At 31.0% G+C, this 16,680-nt stretch overlaps 1 protein-coding gene and 1 long non-coding RNA gene across 2 annotated transcripts in view; both read left to right on the top strand.

Annotated features, from left to right (window-relative positions):
- LOC139517444 (uncharacterized) overlaps positions 1-16,422 on the top strand; it is a 101,111-nt gene extending 84,689 nt beyond the window's left edge. The window contains exons 11-12 of the mRNA XM_071308478.1: positions 13,493-13,597; positions 15,906-16,422. Coding sequence (XP_071164579.1) covers positions 13,493-13,597; positions 15,906-16,375 — 575 coding nt within the window. The 3' untranslated portion in view covers positions 16,376-16,422. The remainder of the gene's footprint in view (positions 1-13,492; positions 13,598-15,905) is intronic.
- Positions 1,665-2,779, top strand: LOC139514948 (uncharacterized). Its single transcript, XR_011662764.1, has 2 exons — positions 1,665-2,295; positions 2,523-2,779. It is a non-coding gene; the product is annotated as an uncharacterized lncRNA (long non-coding RNA).
- Positions 16,423-16,680: the final 258 nt, after the last annotated feature.

Here is a 16,680-nt window from a genome sequence, read left to right as displayed (position 1 = left end):
TGAAAGATACATACAAAGAATGTTTTGTAAATCTTCACTCCTCTGATGAAGTATCATTCTCAGTTGAGGATCCTGATATCACATGTTAATTAGACAGGTAATATTATAAGCAATAACGTAACTTATTATGTTAATTTTTAAAATCTTGTAATTTCTCAAAATAAAACACGAATTGTCATTCGAAATAAAGCTTTAATTAACAAACCGCGTGGAGTGCCCGCGGTATATAAATAGACCTCCAATTCAGAATATATTAAAAAAAAATATGTACATCCTGTTTCATTTATATGTACCATAGCTAATTCGTAATGCATTTCAAGGGTTGTGTATTAAACAGAATCTTATTTTGTCATCTGGGTTACATGCAAGGTCAGAGATTATTCAAACAAAGTTTGTCTGTCTGTCAGTCTCGGATCTTGTAAATGCTCTTAAATGTACAATTCTTGCCAGATTTCTATAAAATATATATCAAACGTTTAAAGTATCAAATATTGTTTAGGACAATATGAAATCTTAGATCACTGTACGTCCTTCAACCATGAGGAAAATGCCCTATTATCATATGAATAAAACAATCCAAATGGTCTATTTTACAGCAATACAATTTATGAAATACAAATATAACATACTATCCAAGATATATGTTTATTTAAACAGATATAAATCAAGCTTTGTATGATAAGCTATTGATTTTTAGCTATTGATTTGACTTTTTTGTTACCTTGTATCATATCATGATTTTATAGTCCAATTTGGAATTTGCATGAAATGTGATAGTACTAGCAATGCAATCCACAGGCACTACATGATGACTTGTATACAAGTTCTATTTAAGTATTATATATCTCTGAAATATAATGTTTATTTTTTCAAGTTAATCATTTACAGCTATCAATGTTTATTTATTATTATGATTAATTTTTACTGTCTCTTTTTAATTTACATGCATTACTTCCCTTTAAGGAAAACTATACATAGATATTACTTTCAATTCCCAATTAATCTTTTCAAATTATTGTAAAAAGATAAAGTTTATCCATATGTAATATCATCATCTTGAACTTCTTTCATGTAAATTAAAAAGAGATGATTATTTTTCCTTTATTAACATCATCTTTTTTTTCAGTAAACAATGGGGAAAATAAACAAAGCCTTAGAAAAGGTCAAATCAAATGCAATAAATCTCAGCAGGAATATTAATGAACTGAAAGTCAGTCGCAAACAAAACCCAAACAAAACAGCTGATTGTGTAAAAAATATTACAAAATCTGCCAGGATAATGAAGGCTTCCATTAGGTCTTTTTCCTCCTTATTTGCTAACTTCATTATTGGAGATATTGATAGTTCCCTGCAACTGGTTCAAAAATCATCAAAAGAGTTGCAGGATGCTCATAGAAATATGAACTTACCCTTAATGGAAGAATCTCTGAATGAAATTGAAAACAATTCAGAACTCTTGCCAAAGGAAATTGACCAACTTCAAGATTTCATGACAGCATTTGAAAATTTTCCACAATTTAAGGCAAGTCTTCACAAATTGAAATTAATAACTTAATAATTTTATTTGATGAAATAAGTATTTAATATGTAACTAGATTTATCAATAACAACATAGTATATACATGATATAAACCAATTTGAATGCATAAAAATATTACAAAGCCAAAACAATTAATATTTAAATACAAATATCATTTTTAATCTGTGAAGTAATGTTTCAATTAGCAATGTATTACCTTGTTCTCTTGAAAAGACACTAACAAGATTTAAGATTTATTTTATAGTCCAATTAATAGATAAGACATTCAAAATCTAACAAATGTGTTTACCCCTACAGATATCTTTTTAAGATTTATGGTATAAGAAAGTTAATATCAATTTTTCATTGCTTTAATGAATATTTTTTTCACAACAAGATTCGCAAGATACAACACCATTAGAAGCTGGCAATTTGATTACCCCTCAAAAGGCATGTTCACATTTAAAAATTTTGATAGCTATAATAAATTCAAAAATAGTTATTCTTCTGATGCATATTACAATAATGTAATAATAAACCCAAACTAACTTTTTGATAAAAGATGCGCAAATTATTAATGTTTGGACTTAAACTGTTTTTTACAATCATTTCATTAAGAATAAAGAACTTCAATTAATTAATTTGATATATATAAGATCCACAAATAATCTCACATTTATAATTTTAAACAGAAAGAAATATTGCCTGAAGATACCCCATCTACTAGTTACAGCACTGGCACAAGTAATGTGGAACCAAGTGAGAATGATGAAAAGGCATGATATTCTCTAGCTTAATTACTCATGTTCAATTGAAATGAATCATTCATATAAAAAAAAATATTTAAAAAATTCATGTAAAAAAGAAATATTTAAAAAAGTAAAATAACTAAAGTATCTCAATTAAATTGAATGAAATTGTTACAACAAAATAGTTCCAAGAGATTTATTGCATTACAGATTTTACATATGACCAGTTTGTTTCTAATTATTATCCCTAATAGGTTAATAGTGAAGTTGATGGTGATGATGATACCACTGATAGTGAGGAAGAAGATGCTCTACTGAGTCAGCTGCCAGAAATGCCACTATGAACTGATTATATTTATATTACTATGTATAATGTACAGTTTTAAATAATGTTGTAATTTGTCTTCAGTATAATGATATGTATTGTAAACTATAATGTTTGTCATATATCCATATAAGAAAAATACATCTTTGTTTATAAACATTTTTAATAAATGATTTTTCCTTTAGATATCCATCACAGACCACAAAAAGGTAACAGCATTTCTTGTGGATCTGGTATCAAGAAAATTCCTTTAATCCAGTAACAGTTGATAATAATAACTTTCCTTTTCAGTATTCATAATGTTTTCATAACATAACTTTATCACATGCCATTCTATGTTACTTTTCAGCACTTAACTTCCAATGCTTGTGTTCAGATATTTTTCCTCTATTGAAATCTATCAATTACACTATCATTGTTCACCTCCATCTTTAGTTACCATTATCAATATAATTGTATATCACTTGTTTCAATCTTAACCACAGTTATCTATAATACCTCTATATAGAACAAATACAAATGGTAATATTAATACACTCTGATAGTTGTCTTCATCGGCACTGTCAGCAGCGCTAGTGTTCATACAGGCATCAGCAGCAGCGACATTATATCATTATTTACAGATTAAAATATATAATGTTTGTCTGATTGCATTTACTTTCAATGCAAATACAAGATAGGCGAGACATTTTTGTGTGTCCACTCTTGTCTTAATTTATAAGCAATAAGTCAACTGTATTTGTTGTATTGAAAAATTATTAACTGTACATGTCTGCCTGGCATGGTTCATCTGACCTTGACCTCATTTTCATGGTTCATTGATCAATGTTTCGTTTTCTTGGTTAATGTTGAGTTTATGTGACAGTTGTAATAAAGCTTTATATTTAGGTCTATCAACATAATATCAATGATTAGTAAAGAAGGCGAGACATTTCAGCGTGTGCACTCTTGTTTAAATAGAAATTAGGTCCGAAATATTGGTATGATTGGCCCGAAATTTTCTTTGATTGCGATTTGTTCTACGACTGTGAGAACGTTTTTTACGAACAGTTTTAGAAACCATATCCAAAATTGTATGATTTTACACATGATAGCCAAGTTGAAAATTTTCGTCACATTTTTCTCAGGAACTACAATACAAGGATTTCTGAAATTTGGTTTCAGGATTTATATAAGTCAGCTATACCGTGTGATGTGTTTTCAGATTCATCACTCGACAACTTCCTGTTTACCGAACACTTGCATATTTTTACACTATTAATATTATCCACTTGCGGTGGTGGTATCATCAGTGAGCAGTAGTAGTAGTTGAGATAACCAATGATAATCTTTTTATTGCTATTTTACCTGTGATGCTGTTGTTAATTTCATTGACAACAGACTGGTGCACCCTAAGTTTCTAGTGATAATTTTTCATATCATCATGATCATGATGAGAAACAAAATTATCAGTCAGTAAGATGAAAAGGAAATTTCGTAAAATAGCAATAATCTATAATTAGTTTCTGATCTATTGACCACTACCTCTTTCAACACACACTCTGACATATTTTAAGTAAAAAGGTCTCTACTTTTGAAAAAGATGGAACCAAATGATTTGGCATCAGAAATACTCAAAATGGTTTTAAACCTCATTCATGAATACTAAAAAGAACAAGTCAATTTAATAGCTATTCTAGCAACTCTTGATTCATGTTTAGATTTCTTATAAGGTTGATTAATGTATTCTAAGTTAAAGTAATAGAAATTTTCTCATACAAAAACATCTCTTTTCAGAAAATACAGTCTTTCTCCGGCTCCTAACAATGACTCAGATAATCAGATATCAAGATCAAATGACAAAGATAAACTTTATTTAACAGGAGGTGAAATATACTTTGTAACATCTAAAATGCAATGAGAAAAACAGAAGTTATCTGAATACCTGGTAAAACAGTGCTACAATCCAATATATAAGCTATTGGTCTTAAATTATTCTATACAGTCCTTATTCATATATGGATTATTTCATCTGATAGAAATCAGGTATATAAAACTTACCATAATCAGAAATGTAGAATAGCTGTGAAGCTTGTCAGTATAATTGGAGTCATTACCTGTGGATATGGTCAAATCCTTGTTTTAAGCCATTGCCGTAGAGGACGGGGCATTAAGTTTACCCGTGCCCATCTGTACCTATGTCTGTATGTCCCTAAATTGGTGTTTGTTACTTGAGTTTGCCTCATCCAAACGTAATTAAACTTTTACCCGAAAACTCAGATCTAGTTCAACTTTTGGTAGCATCACTTTTAATGTTCTGAGTTTCCTCCCTTTATAAGGTTATATGCAAGTGGGGGCGTCATGTTTGTTCTATAAACACATTCCTCATTTATTTACACCCACTAAAATGTCTTCCACAGTTTCTCGTTCAGAACACACCAGTGTAAAAACAATTTTTAGATCTTATTTAGAAATTAGTCTATAGTTGTATCATATAAAATATAATGTCATACTAGTATAACATGTCAATTGAAATGTTTGTCTAATCAAATGCTACTGTATAAAAAAACTTAAATAGCTGGAAATTGACATAGCATATATATATTCATTAGATGTATCAGGCTTTTGGTACACAACAGGGTTTGACTGTGTCTTTCAAAGGTTGACTCCAATTACACAAATCATTTTCATGTGTTTGAAAAAATTTCATTCATAAAAACTATCATATATATTCTCATTAAATCATACAAACTGAGCATACAAGCACTTTGTTCTATTTGCATGACTTTCTAATTTGCACATTGCATGATGTAGATACTAATAGTATATTTCACTCGCATTTATATTTAAATAAACTATATATCAATATGTTAAAATTAAAACATTAAGCCAAAATCATCTTAAAGTATTGTAACTTTAAATGTACTTTATAAAGCTGTCTTATTCATTTATACCCTACTGTGTTCCATGATCCTGTTATACTCATGCTGTATTTATGAAATAGATTCTTGTATTCCTTTGACTGAAGTGACGGATGTGAGCAAAAAAAGCAAGACATAGGTATGCTACTTTCTTTCATTTTAAGCATCATGGTGAAAACATTATTTTAACTGAAGAGCAAGGTGTTTTTGGTTATCTATTGTAATGCTTTTTCATTGCTAGTTTGAACCCTTTCTTCAATGGAATTTTTTTTGGCACACTTGATTTGCATAGGATTTTTCAATAAAATGCTGAAAATTTGCTTTAAAGTTATAATGCACTGCAAAAAACAAATTTTTCATCAAATAGATTTAAGTCAGATATTCTTATGATTATCCTTTTCATATTGGATACAAAGGAGTAGGTCCGGTAAGGCCCCTTTTTTGCCCAAAAATATAACAGTTTTACAAAATTGTTAAAATGTAAACTTTTAGTTATTTATTGGACAGTTGAATGCTTCTGCTACATAAATATGGGCTGTTTTTGACAATACAATACACATATATCGGGTTGTAGCACCATTAAGTCATGCTAAATTACTGAAATCTTCAAAATTCTATCATTTTAGTTAAATTTTAGACAGTTTCCGTGTAAAACGAAAGTGGCCGCATTCGTGTTCATCCTTAATATTGCAATGTAAGTTGTATTTTATGATAATACATAACATATATAAAGGTTGTGGATGAACACGGATGCGGCCACTTTCATTTTTGACAAAAACAATCTGAAAAGTGAGGTTTTTTGGCATATTTGAGAGATTTTTCATATTTGAGCTTCAATCGGATCGTTTTTAATGACTTAATCAGTTAAAATCTTTCATATAAACTAATTAAATCAAGTGAAATAGACACTTAAGTGTTTAAAAAGTGGTCAAAATCTTTCGTCAGATGAAACTGAAATTTGAGGCCAAAATGAGTCCTTACCGGACCTACTCCTTTTGTTAAGTCTGATGCAGACAATTTGAAGTGACGTTCAAAGTGTTTCAACTGAAGTACTACACATGTGTCAAAAGGCGTCATTATGGAGTAAAGGGGTGAATGACTTGCGAATAGCTGTTACACCTTCTCCTACCACATCACGATCTTTTGAGAGTTTAATATTACAGAAAAGTCTGGCGTAAATATGAAATTTTAATCCTGGTATCTATGATGAGTTTATTGATATTGTAATGTCCTTGATATTGTCTTTTGTGGTTTTGCCAGAATCTACACAATTATGAGCCTGTAAAAAAAATCATTGAATACTTGTGGTTCATACACATGAAACCATTATAAAATTTATGTCAGACAAATAGATATGAATCGACTGTAGAAATTTAATAATCTGATTTTGAATGTGACATGTCTTTTTTTTTTTTTCAGTTTTTTTTCTCTCCAGTTTTTGGTCAACAACTTAAAAATGCTTTGAGCAGTTTTCATAACACTTGATTGCCTGTTTATATTAGGAAAAATAGCCTCCCTTTAGTATTTTTGTCAAGCCTACAATTTTTGTAGCAGAAAGCTTGACATGGGTATAGTGATCCAGCGGCAGCGTTAGCTAACAACTTATAAGCTTTATATTAAGGAAGCTACAAGACCTTGATGCTTGTCACCATATTATGTATATAGATTCCTTATATGACGAAGTTTCTATCCCTAATGTTGATTGTCCTTGACCTCATTTTCATGGTTCAGTGACTACTTGAAAAAAAAGGTTAACATTTTTTGTAATGTTAATTTCTTCCTTATTATGAGTAATAAGATAATTTTTAGAATGTGCATACCCTGCAAGGTCCTCATACCCGTCAGACAGATTTCATTTGACCTCGACCTCATCTCATTGATCAGTGAACAAGGTTAAGTTTTGGTGGTCAAATCCATATATCAGATACTATAAGCAATTGGTCTACAATATTTAGTATATGGAATAATTGTAAAGTGTATATGTCTAGGTGTCATCTGACCTTGACCTCAATTTCATGGTTCAGTGGTCGAAGTCAAGTTTTTGAGTTGTGGTCTTTTATTCTTATACTACTAGCTGTAAACCAACTTATTTTCATGGATACTTTATTTCGAGTTTGGCTATTTCTTGCCTCTTTTGGAGCGATTTAACTTTGCGATTCTCAAATTTACTTGATGTAGTTAAGTACGAAAAAATCCAAGTTTTACATATTCGTGACGATTTATATTCGCATTATTTTTCTGCTTGCAAAAGTCGTGTAAATAAATCACTCGCAAAAATTAGTTGGTTTACAATATATGCAATAGGTCAACTATATTTGTTGTATGGAAATATTTTATTCTGTACATATCAGTTTCACAGGTTTTATTTAACCTTGACCTCATTTTTCGTAGTTCATTTCTCAGTGTTACATTTTTGTGTTTTGGTCGTTTTTTCGTTAAATATAAGAAATAGATCAACTATATTTGTTGTAGTAAAGGATTGTGAGGATATGTCTGTCCAGCAGGTACCATCTGACCTTGACCTCAATTTCTTGGTTAATTGGTAAATGTTAAGTTTTCATGGCTAAGTTTGTTTCTTAGATACTATTGGCAATAGGTCAACTATATTTAATGAATATATTGGTTTTTAGGTGCACATGTCTATCTTGAGCGTTAATCTTACCTTGACCTCATATTCATGGTTCATTGGTCAATGTTAAGTTTTCTTGGTAAAGACTGTTTCTTAGAACTATAATCAATAGGTCAACTATGTTTATTTTTTTTAATAATTGTAAGGTGTACATGTATATCTCTTTGGTTTATCTGACCATACCTGATTTTCTTGGATCATGTTGAAATATATATGAGCTACTCCTATTAAAGATTTATATTTAGGACTATCAACAATGATCAATATAAAATCAATGGTTAGGATTTTTTGTATTGTTAATTTCTTTCTAATATTGAGTAATACGAAAATTATCTTTAATAAATATGTGCTTACCTTGCAAGGTCCTCATGCCGGTCAAACAGTTTTCATCTGACCTTGACCTCATTCATGGTTTACTTTTCTAGGTCAAAGTCCATATTATCAGATTCTATAGTCAATAGATCTACCATATTTACTGTTAGGTGTACATGTCCAACTGGCAGATTTCATCTGACCTTGACCTCATTTTCATGGTCTAGTGGTCAAAGTTCAGTTTTTGTGTATTGGTCTTTTTTCTAAACTACAATAACAATATTATAGGTCAACTATATTTGTTTTATGGAATTATTATAAGGTATATATGCCTGTCTGGCAGATTAATCATTTCTAAATATAGTTTGCCTCAAGTAAATGTTATTAAACTTATGTAATATTTGATTTGCATTTTGGTGGCATCAGTTTAATCATTCTTGAATTATGCCTCTTTACAATTGAAAAAAATTCTGAATCATTTTTTTTCTTTTCTCTAATTTTAGTTTGCCTCAACCAAATGCTATGAAACATACACACATGCTTATTACCACAAGACAAAGATCAATTTTGAATTTTGGTTGGGTCATTTTTTTAAAACCGCTCCAGAGTTATGCCTGTTAACAAAATGAAATAATTACTGATTTTTTTGTTTTTTGTTTTCTAATTTAAGTGGCCTCCATCAAATGTTTTGAAACTTATACACAATACTTATTTCCACAAAACTTTGATCAAGTACAAATTTGGGCTACTGTGCTCTAATACCCTCCTTTAATTATGGCCTTGTTTAACTTTATATGATATGTAAGTGGGGCATCTGTGTCCCATGGACACATTTCCCATTTATTTGATTATTATCTTACGAAATATTTTTTGAAGGATAAAATCCAAAAATATGTCAACGGGACCGATATTTCCATTCAATAATGATTTTGACAAAAAGAGTTACCATTGAAGATGCAGGTGTCAGTCAGATGTACACAAAGCCTATAGTTTACAAAGTATGATTCATCCCTATATGTGTTGGTCATTTTTGTCGAGCCTTCGACTTTATTCGAAAAAGCGAGACTAAGCGATCCTACATTCCGTCGGCGGCGGCGGCGGCCACAAATATTCACTCTGTGGTTAAAGTTTTTGAAAATTTGATAACTTTCTTAAACTATCCTGGGTTTGTACCAAACTTGGACAGAAGCTTGTTTATGATCATAAGATAGTATCCAGAAGTAAATTTGGTAAAAATAAAATTCCATTTTTTCTGTATTTTATTTATAAATGGACTTAGTTTTTCTGCGGGGAAACATTACATTCACTCTGTGGTTAAAGTTTTAAAATTTGAATATCTTTCTTAAACTATACCGGATTTCTACCAAACTTGGACAGAAGCTTGTTCATGATCAGAAGATAGTATCCAGAAGTAAATTTTGTAAAAATAAAATTCCATTTTTTCTGCATTTTATTTATAAATGGACTTAGTTTTTCTGCGGGGAAACATCATGCACATTCACTCTGTGGTTAAAGTTTATAAAATTTTAATAACTTTCTTTAACTATCCTGGGTTTGTACCAAACTTGGACAGAAGCTTGTTTATGATGATAAGATATTATCCAGAAGTAAATTTTGTAAAAAAATAAATAAATTTTTTCCGTATTATACTTTTAAATGGACTTGGGTTTTCTGCCAGGAAACAACACATTCACTCTGTGCTTAAATTTAAAAAAAAATTAATGACTTTCTTATACTATTTTAAATTTGTACCAAACTTGGACAGAAGCTTGTTTATGATCAAAAGCTAGTATCTAGAAAGGAAATTTTGTTAATATTTGGTACCTGTGTATCTGTATTTTATTTATAAATGGACTTAGTTTTTCTTCCAGTTAACATTACATACAGTCTGCAGTTAAAGTTTTAAAACATTTATTCGATGCATAAACTATCCTGAAATTTTTACCAAACTTGAACAGAAGCTTCTTACAATCAAAAGATAGTATCAAGAGGAATATTTTTATTGATTGTTTTCCTCATTTTTGTTGAGCCTGGGAGTTACAGCAAAAGTAGGCGAGACACTGGGTTCCGCGGAACCCTTACAAATTTTTTGTTGTGTGACAATTTTGATAAAGGAGTAAGTTCGGTAAGTGCCATATTCGGCCCCAATTATAAAGTTCATGGTTACAAGACCATAAGTGTTTTAAGTTGCCTTAAAGACATGAGAGAAAGTTAAACAGAGCTGTTTTTGTCACAGTTTAATTAGGGCCCTGCCAAAGGCGGGTCGCCCTATAGTGATCAGTCTGTCCGTCCGTCCGTCTGTCCGTCCGTCCGTCCGTAACACTTTCGTGTCCGCTCCATATCTAAAGAACCATTATGATTTCATACTTAATACTTAACATGATTATTAACCAACACCAGAGGGTGTGTCATGTTGTATGTACAACTTCCTAGGTCAAAGGTCAAGGTCAAAAACTTTGGTTTCAGTTGACAACCCCGTGTCCTGTGGTGAAGATTGTGTCCGCTCCATATCTAAATAACCATAATGATTTCAAAGTTTATACTTGACATCCATTTTAACAACCACCAGAGGGCGTGTCATGATGTATGTACAACTTCCTAGGTCAAAGGTCAAGGTCAAAAACTTTGGTTTCGAGTAGACAACCCCGTGTCCTGTGGTGAAGATCGTGTCCGCTCCATATCTAAATAACCGTTATGATTTCAAAGTTTATACTTGACATCCATTTTAACCACCACCAGAGGGCATGTCATGATGTATGTACAACTTCCTAGGTCAAAGGTCAACGTCAAAAAAACTTTGGTTTCAGTTGACAACCCTGTGTGTCCTGTGGTGAAGATTGTGTCCGCTCTATATCTTGAGAACCGTTATGATTTCAAATATTATACTTGACATCCATTTCAACCAACACCAGAGGGTGTGTCATGATGTATGTACCACTTCCTAGGTCAAAGGTCTGTCTGTCTGTTGGTCTGTCCATTGCTAACAAATTTGATCCACACTATATTTTGAGAGGACAGCTGTTATTATTTCATACTTTATACCTGACAAACATTTTCAACTTAACATATATATTAACCAACACCAGAGAATGTGTCATAATGTATGCATCCTAGGTCTAAGGTCAGTCTGTCGGTCTGTCCATCCGTTCGTTGTTCTTAACAAACTTCAAATAATGCTTCATATCAGATTATCCATACAACTTATTTACCCCACGTTATTGACAGCGGGGCCCACAGAGATGGCTCCCATCTCAATGATATCTAGTTCTAACACGTTGATTTTTACATCCAAAAAAGGTCAAGATAAGGGATTTTGGTGAAATTTGACAAAATCAGCTGGATTTCAACCAAATAAAGGACCAGGAAACATAGAGCGCAGTCGTCGACAAGCTTAATATTCATACAAGACATGTTATATGTCTTCACAAACATTATTTTAAAAGATCTTTGTTGTCGACGTATGCGCTCTATGTTTCCTGTCAAATAATCTTTGAAAATTTACCCATTTTCATTGATTTTTTCGTGAAAAATCAATATCAGTACAACTTGTGACGTCATAATGAAACGCAGAAACGTAAAATTTTCATCAATATGACTTTTATCCTATCTAGTCAATGTATTAGCTATAATTTATCGTGATATTGGTCAATAAATCCGAATTTGAAATTTATGCTAAAAAAGGGGGCCATTTTATGACCTTATCGAACATACTCCTTTACTCTTAGCTCCATCAATCTAAGGAAAGTGTTAAAATGCATACTTGTCATTTTTTTTTTTATTTGATTGGTTCATATTCACATATAGAATGTTTTGATTACCAAAAATTGTAACAGAAATGTTATATGGTAACATTTTAGTTCGTCAAATTTTCATCAAGCAACTTGTTTGTCCTAACATTTCCAATGTCAGAGCCCTGCTTGACAGTCTCTCAAATGATCAAAAAATAGGAAAAGTGTACTATTCTGTTTCCACATGTGGGATTGTTGTCTCATTGGCAATCATACCATGTCGCCTTATTTTGATTTAGCATACTTATCAACTTTCTGTAAACCCAATACTTACCATGGTTAAAGCAGCTGATTTGCTATGGAATAATTGTATAACTGGATGATGAAAACTAATTTATAGGAAAGATAGTTTCAATCTTTTGCAAAATAGAAATGGACTTTAGGGAACTGTCAGTAACTGCGAGTACTCTCAAATCGTATTTTCTTGTTAATTCGACCTGTTGATACTGTTTATAATGCTTTTTTTGTTATTTTTTATTTATATGGATCTTGTCTGTACACCAGCTTTGATTATTTGTAATATCCTCAATTTTTCACTTATTCTTACAACATTTGTATAAACTTCAAGATTATAAAAAACCGTTTTTTTTCTATAGTGAACATTGATTGGTTAAATATTTCTCAGTGTGTTTGAATTTGTTTGTCAGCTTTTTGGTCATGAATGTTTGTCTCTAATATTTATTTAACTGTGCATTTGTATTCAGATATCGCAGATCAAATTTATTCGTTCATTGTGTAATCATACGTTTTTTGATTGAGTTAAGTCTGCCAATTGATATTTTATTGTATGTTTTTCTATGTTGTGATGTTATGCTATTGTTTCGGAAAAAGGGAGAAGGTTTGGATCCATTAAAACGTTTAATCCCGCTGCAAATGTTTGCACCTGTCCTAAGTCAGGAATCTGATGTACAGTAGTTGTCGTTTGTTTATGTAATATATACGTGTTTCTCGTTTCTCGTTTTGTTTATATAGATTAGACCGTTGGTTTTCCCGTTTGAATGGTTTTATACTAGTAATTTTGGGGCCCTTTATAGCTTGTTGTTCCGTGTGAGCCAAGGCTCCGTGTTGAAGGCCGTACTTTAACCTATAATGGTTTACTTTTTTAAATTGTTATTTGGATGGAGAGTTGTCTCATTGGCACTCACACCACATCTGCCTTTATCTATTTAGGGAAGGTTATTTTAAAAAAGTGTCTGAAGAAGATTTGGTTCTATTTCATTATCCTGCACAGTTAAGTCATACTCGCATTAATATAAGTTTTATATTTTAGAAAAGACAGAAATCACATATGCAAGTACATGTGCTTCTGAAAACAATCTATTTGAAGAAGAAATTGGAACAAGTCAGAAGGAAAGCCCTTCATTGAAAAATACAGGTAAAACAGTTAGAAAAAAATTCAAACAGTAGTTTAATTTTGTGATTACAACTACATGTTATGTTTGCTTGTTTAATGTTTAGGAATGGTCTTTACTAAAACTGCAGAAATAACTAATCATTCAATTTGTAACTGATAAATTTGTTGTATTAAAAAAAGGCATAATGTACAATATTTTTTGTTGTTGATACATTGAGGGGATTCCCCCCCCCCCCCCATAAGCTACATCTCTGTCAATCTAAATACTAGTAGCAACTTAGTCTGTCATATTGTTAATGGTAAAAGAAATTATAGTCTGATGTCTGATTAAATACATTTAAATAGTGGGACTTCAATCAGACTTGGTAAAAAGGGAATCAGATTCAGTTTAAATTTAATCTGCATGATATCTTTATAACCGAAAGCTCATGCAAAATATTTTTGTTTTGTTTTGTAAACCTGTTCTTTATATATTTGTGACAAGTGAAGTGAAGAAATTCTCATTTTTATGCTCCATCTGTCTGCTTCAGGTTAAAGTTGTGGTCAAGGAAGTTTTTGATTAAGTTGAAGTCCATTCAAATTGAACCTAAGTGCATCTATGAAATGATCTTTCTAATTTTAATGACAAATTAGAGATTTTACCCCATTTTCACTGTGGACTGAGCATAGAAAATGATAGTGTGAGTGAGGCATCCTTGTACTATGGACACATTCTTGTTACTTGAAGAATAGTAAATTGGGTTTGCCCATAACATTTTTGTGGATTTCTTTCTCAAAATTACTGAAAACCAATACAAAATGTTAAAGTAGAATCACAAATTTGTTTAAAAAATTGGAAGTATATATAGAAGTCTTATTACTAGGAGGATGTAACATCAGGATTATTATAGTGATATTATTAGCTGTGAGCTTTTCTCATCACTTGTCTTTAACTTTTACCAAAATAATTTCCTCTGAAACTACTGAGCCAAACTTGGCTACAATAGTCATTGGAGTATCTAGTTTAAAAATGTGTCTGATGACCCAGCAAACAATTCAAGATGGCTGCAATGGCTAAAAATAGAACATAGGGGTAAAATACAGATTTTAACTTATACATGTATCTCTGAACCAAAGCATTTTTCTGTATAAAATAATTTTCTGAGTGCTGTATATCAAAAAAATAAATTTGTTTGTGTTAATTTTTATTTTTACTTAATCCTACTTGGAGTTCAAGATTTGCAAATTCATTTGATAATAATTTATTTTTATAAGTTAAAAAGTTAAAGTTTAGATAAGTTGTACATGTTAGTTATCTACAAACAAACAAAAAAATATTGGGAATATTTGAAAACTACTAATTATGTTAGAATATGATTTAAAAAATAGATATAACATCATATCTAATTAGATTAACATGATTTTCCCTCCAACAGATAAGGTTTAAAAACAGATAAGGTTTAAAGAAGAAATATTTCATCAAAAATTGAATTCTTGGGGTTCTTTGATATGCTGATTCTTGCAATGTACTTAGATTTTGGATATTGGACAATATCAAATAGAAAAATGTCCAATTTGAAATTTTTCAGTTCTTTGATCACATTTATTTTGGGTCGCAAACCCATGCTGTATCAAATTTTCAATAACAATGCAAATTAAGAGCTGTTTTAAGCTAAAATGTTGTGTCCATACTTGCTCAATCGTTCAGGGTTCAACGAAATAATCACAATTGACACACTTGGGTAGAATTGCTACAGATAATTCAGACAAGAGTAGGCGTGTATACACCATTGTAAAGATCAATCAATTTAAATTTATGACATAGCAGGTTTTAGTTGTGTTGACATTTGAGAAATGAGCATATAATATAATTTTGCCATCGGCTGACATTTTCTTAATCACAAGTTAAGCACCTTGTGTTATTAGCTGCGAAAACATAGCTCTATTGTCCTTTGATTTTTTTTTTGCCAGTATTTATGGTCCGCAAATATCAAAAATCATCAAAAGGACCTTAAGAGCTACATTTTGGCAGCTACATGTGTTATATAAAGGTATATAGGGGGGGGGGGGGAATTTCTGAGACGAGTGCCTGTGTGTTAACCTATGTTTTATTTCCTATATATATGTAAAAATCAATCATAAAAACTGTAAACTGAACACTGTCCAATTTCTAGTCTTGTTATTCATTCATCATCTAAACTCTTAACATGTCAATACTTGTAAGTTTTGTAATAACCACATCTGATGGACAAAGCTGTTTATCAACCAACAAAATGTTGAATAAATTAGTAATCAATAATTAAGAACCAATGCAACTTTAATTGAATTATCTTATTATTAATATTTGTAGATAAAGAGATCTATGATGCTGTAATAGTATGTGAAACAGAAGATGAAGGAGAAGCAGAAGAATTTTTAGAGCATATTAAAGAGTTAGATAAAGAGTGGCAGTTAGATATAAATATTGGTTTTAGTCGAGAAATGTTATTTAAAGCTAGTAAAATCAGCAGTGATGAGAACCTTTTTGATGTGGCAAGATACATATTTATTTTTTTTACTAAAAGTAGTTCAGAAATGATACAACGTTTTAAAAATGAAGGTCTTTTAGTGAATTCATTATCTGATACAGACAAGATGTTTCGTGTTATTCCAGTGTCTGTGGATGGACCTGAGTGTATTCCTTATGAGTTTCGTTCATTGATTCCAATCAACTACTACAACTATAAAAAATCAAAACAAGGAGAACTTGAAGACAAGGTGTATATTAGGATGCTACAAAGACTCTTTCAAACTGGAAGAAAAGAACATTTACCATATTAGCAGAAGGTACAAAAGTGCTTGTATATACACAACCGTTATTCTGTAATGTAGAATGTACTTAATTGTATAAAGCTTTCATTAAACCTTCACCACATTTTCGTGGTTCATCACAATTGGTCAATACAATGGTTTTTATATGACCATGTCATATACTGGTATCTCAGCATCGTCCAAAAGCATTTGGTTTCCGGACAATAACTTTAGTATAAGTAAATAGAAATCTTTGAAATTTATACACAAGGTTAATTACCACAAACGGAACATTGGGATTGATTTAAGGGGTTATTGTTCTAACAATTTAGGAA

The sequence above is a fragment of the Mytilus edulis genome, chromosome 3 (assembly GCF_963676685.1).
Source record: "Mytilus edulis chromosome 3, xbMytEdul2.2, whole genome shotgun sequence".
NCBI classification, from domain to species: Eukaryota; Metazoa; Mollusca; class Bivalvia; order Mytilida; family Mytilidae; genus Mytilus; species Mytilus edulis.
The sequence above is the reverse complement of the archived record's forward strand: the minus strand, read 5'-3'. Positions and strand labels throughout refer to the sequence as shown.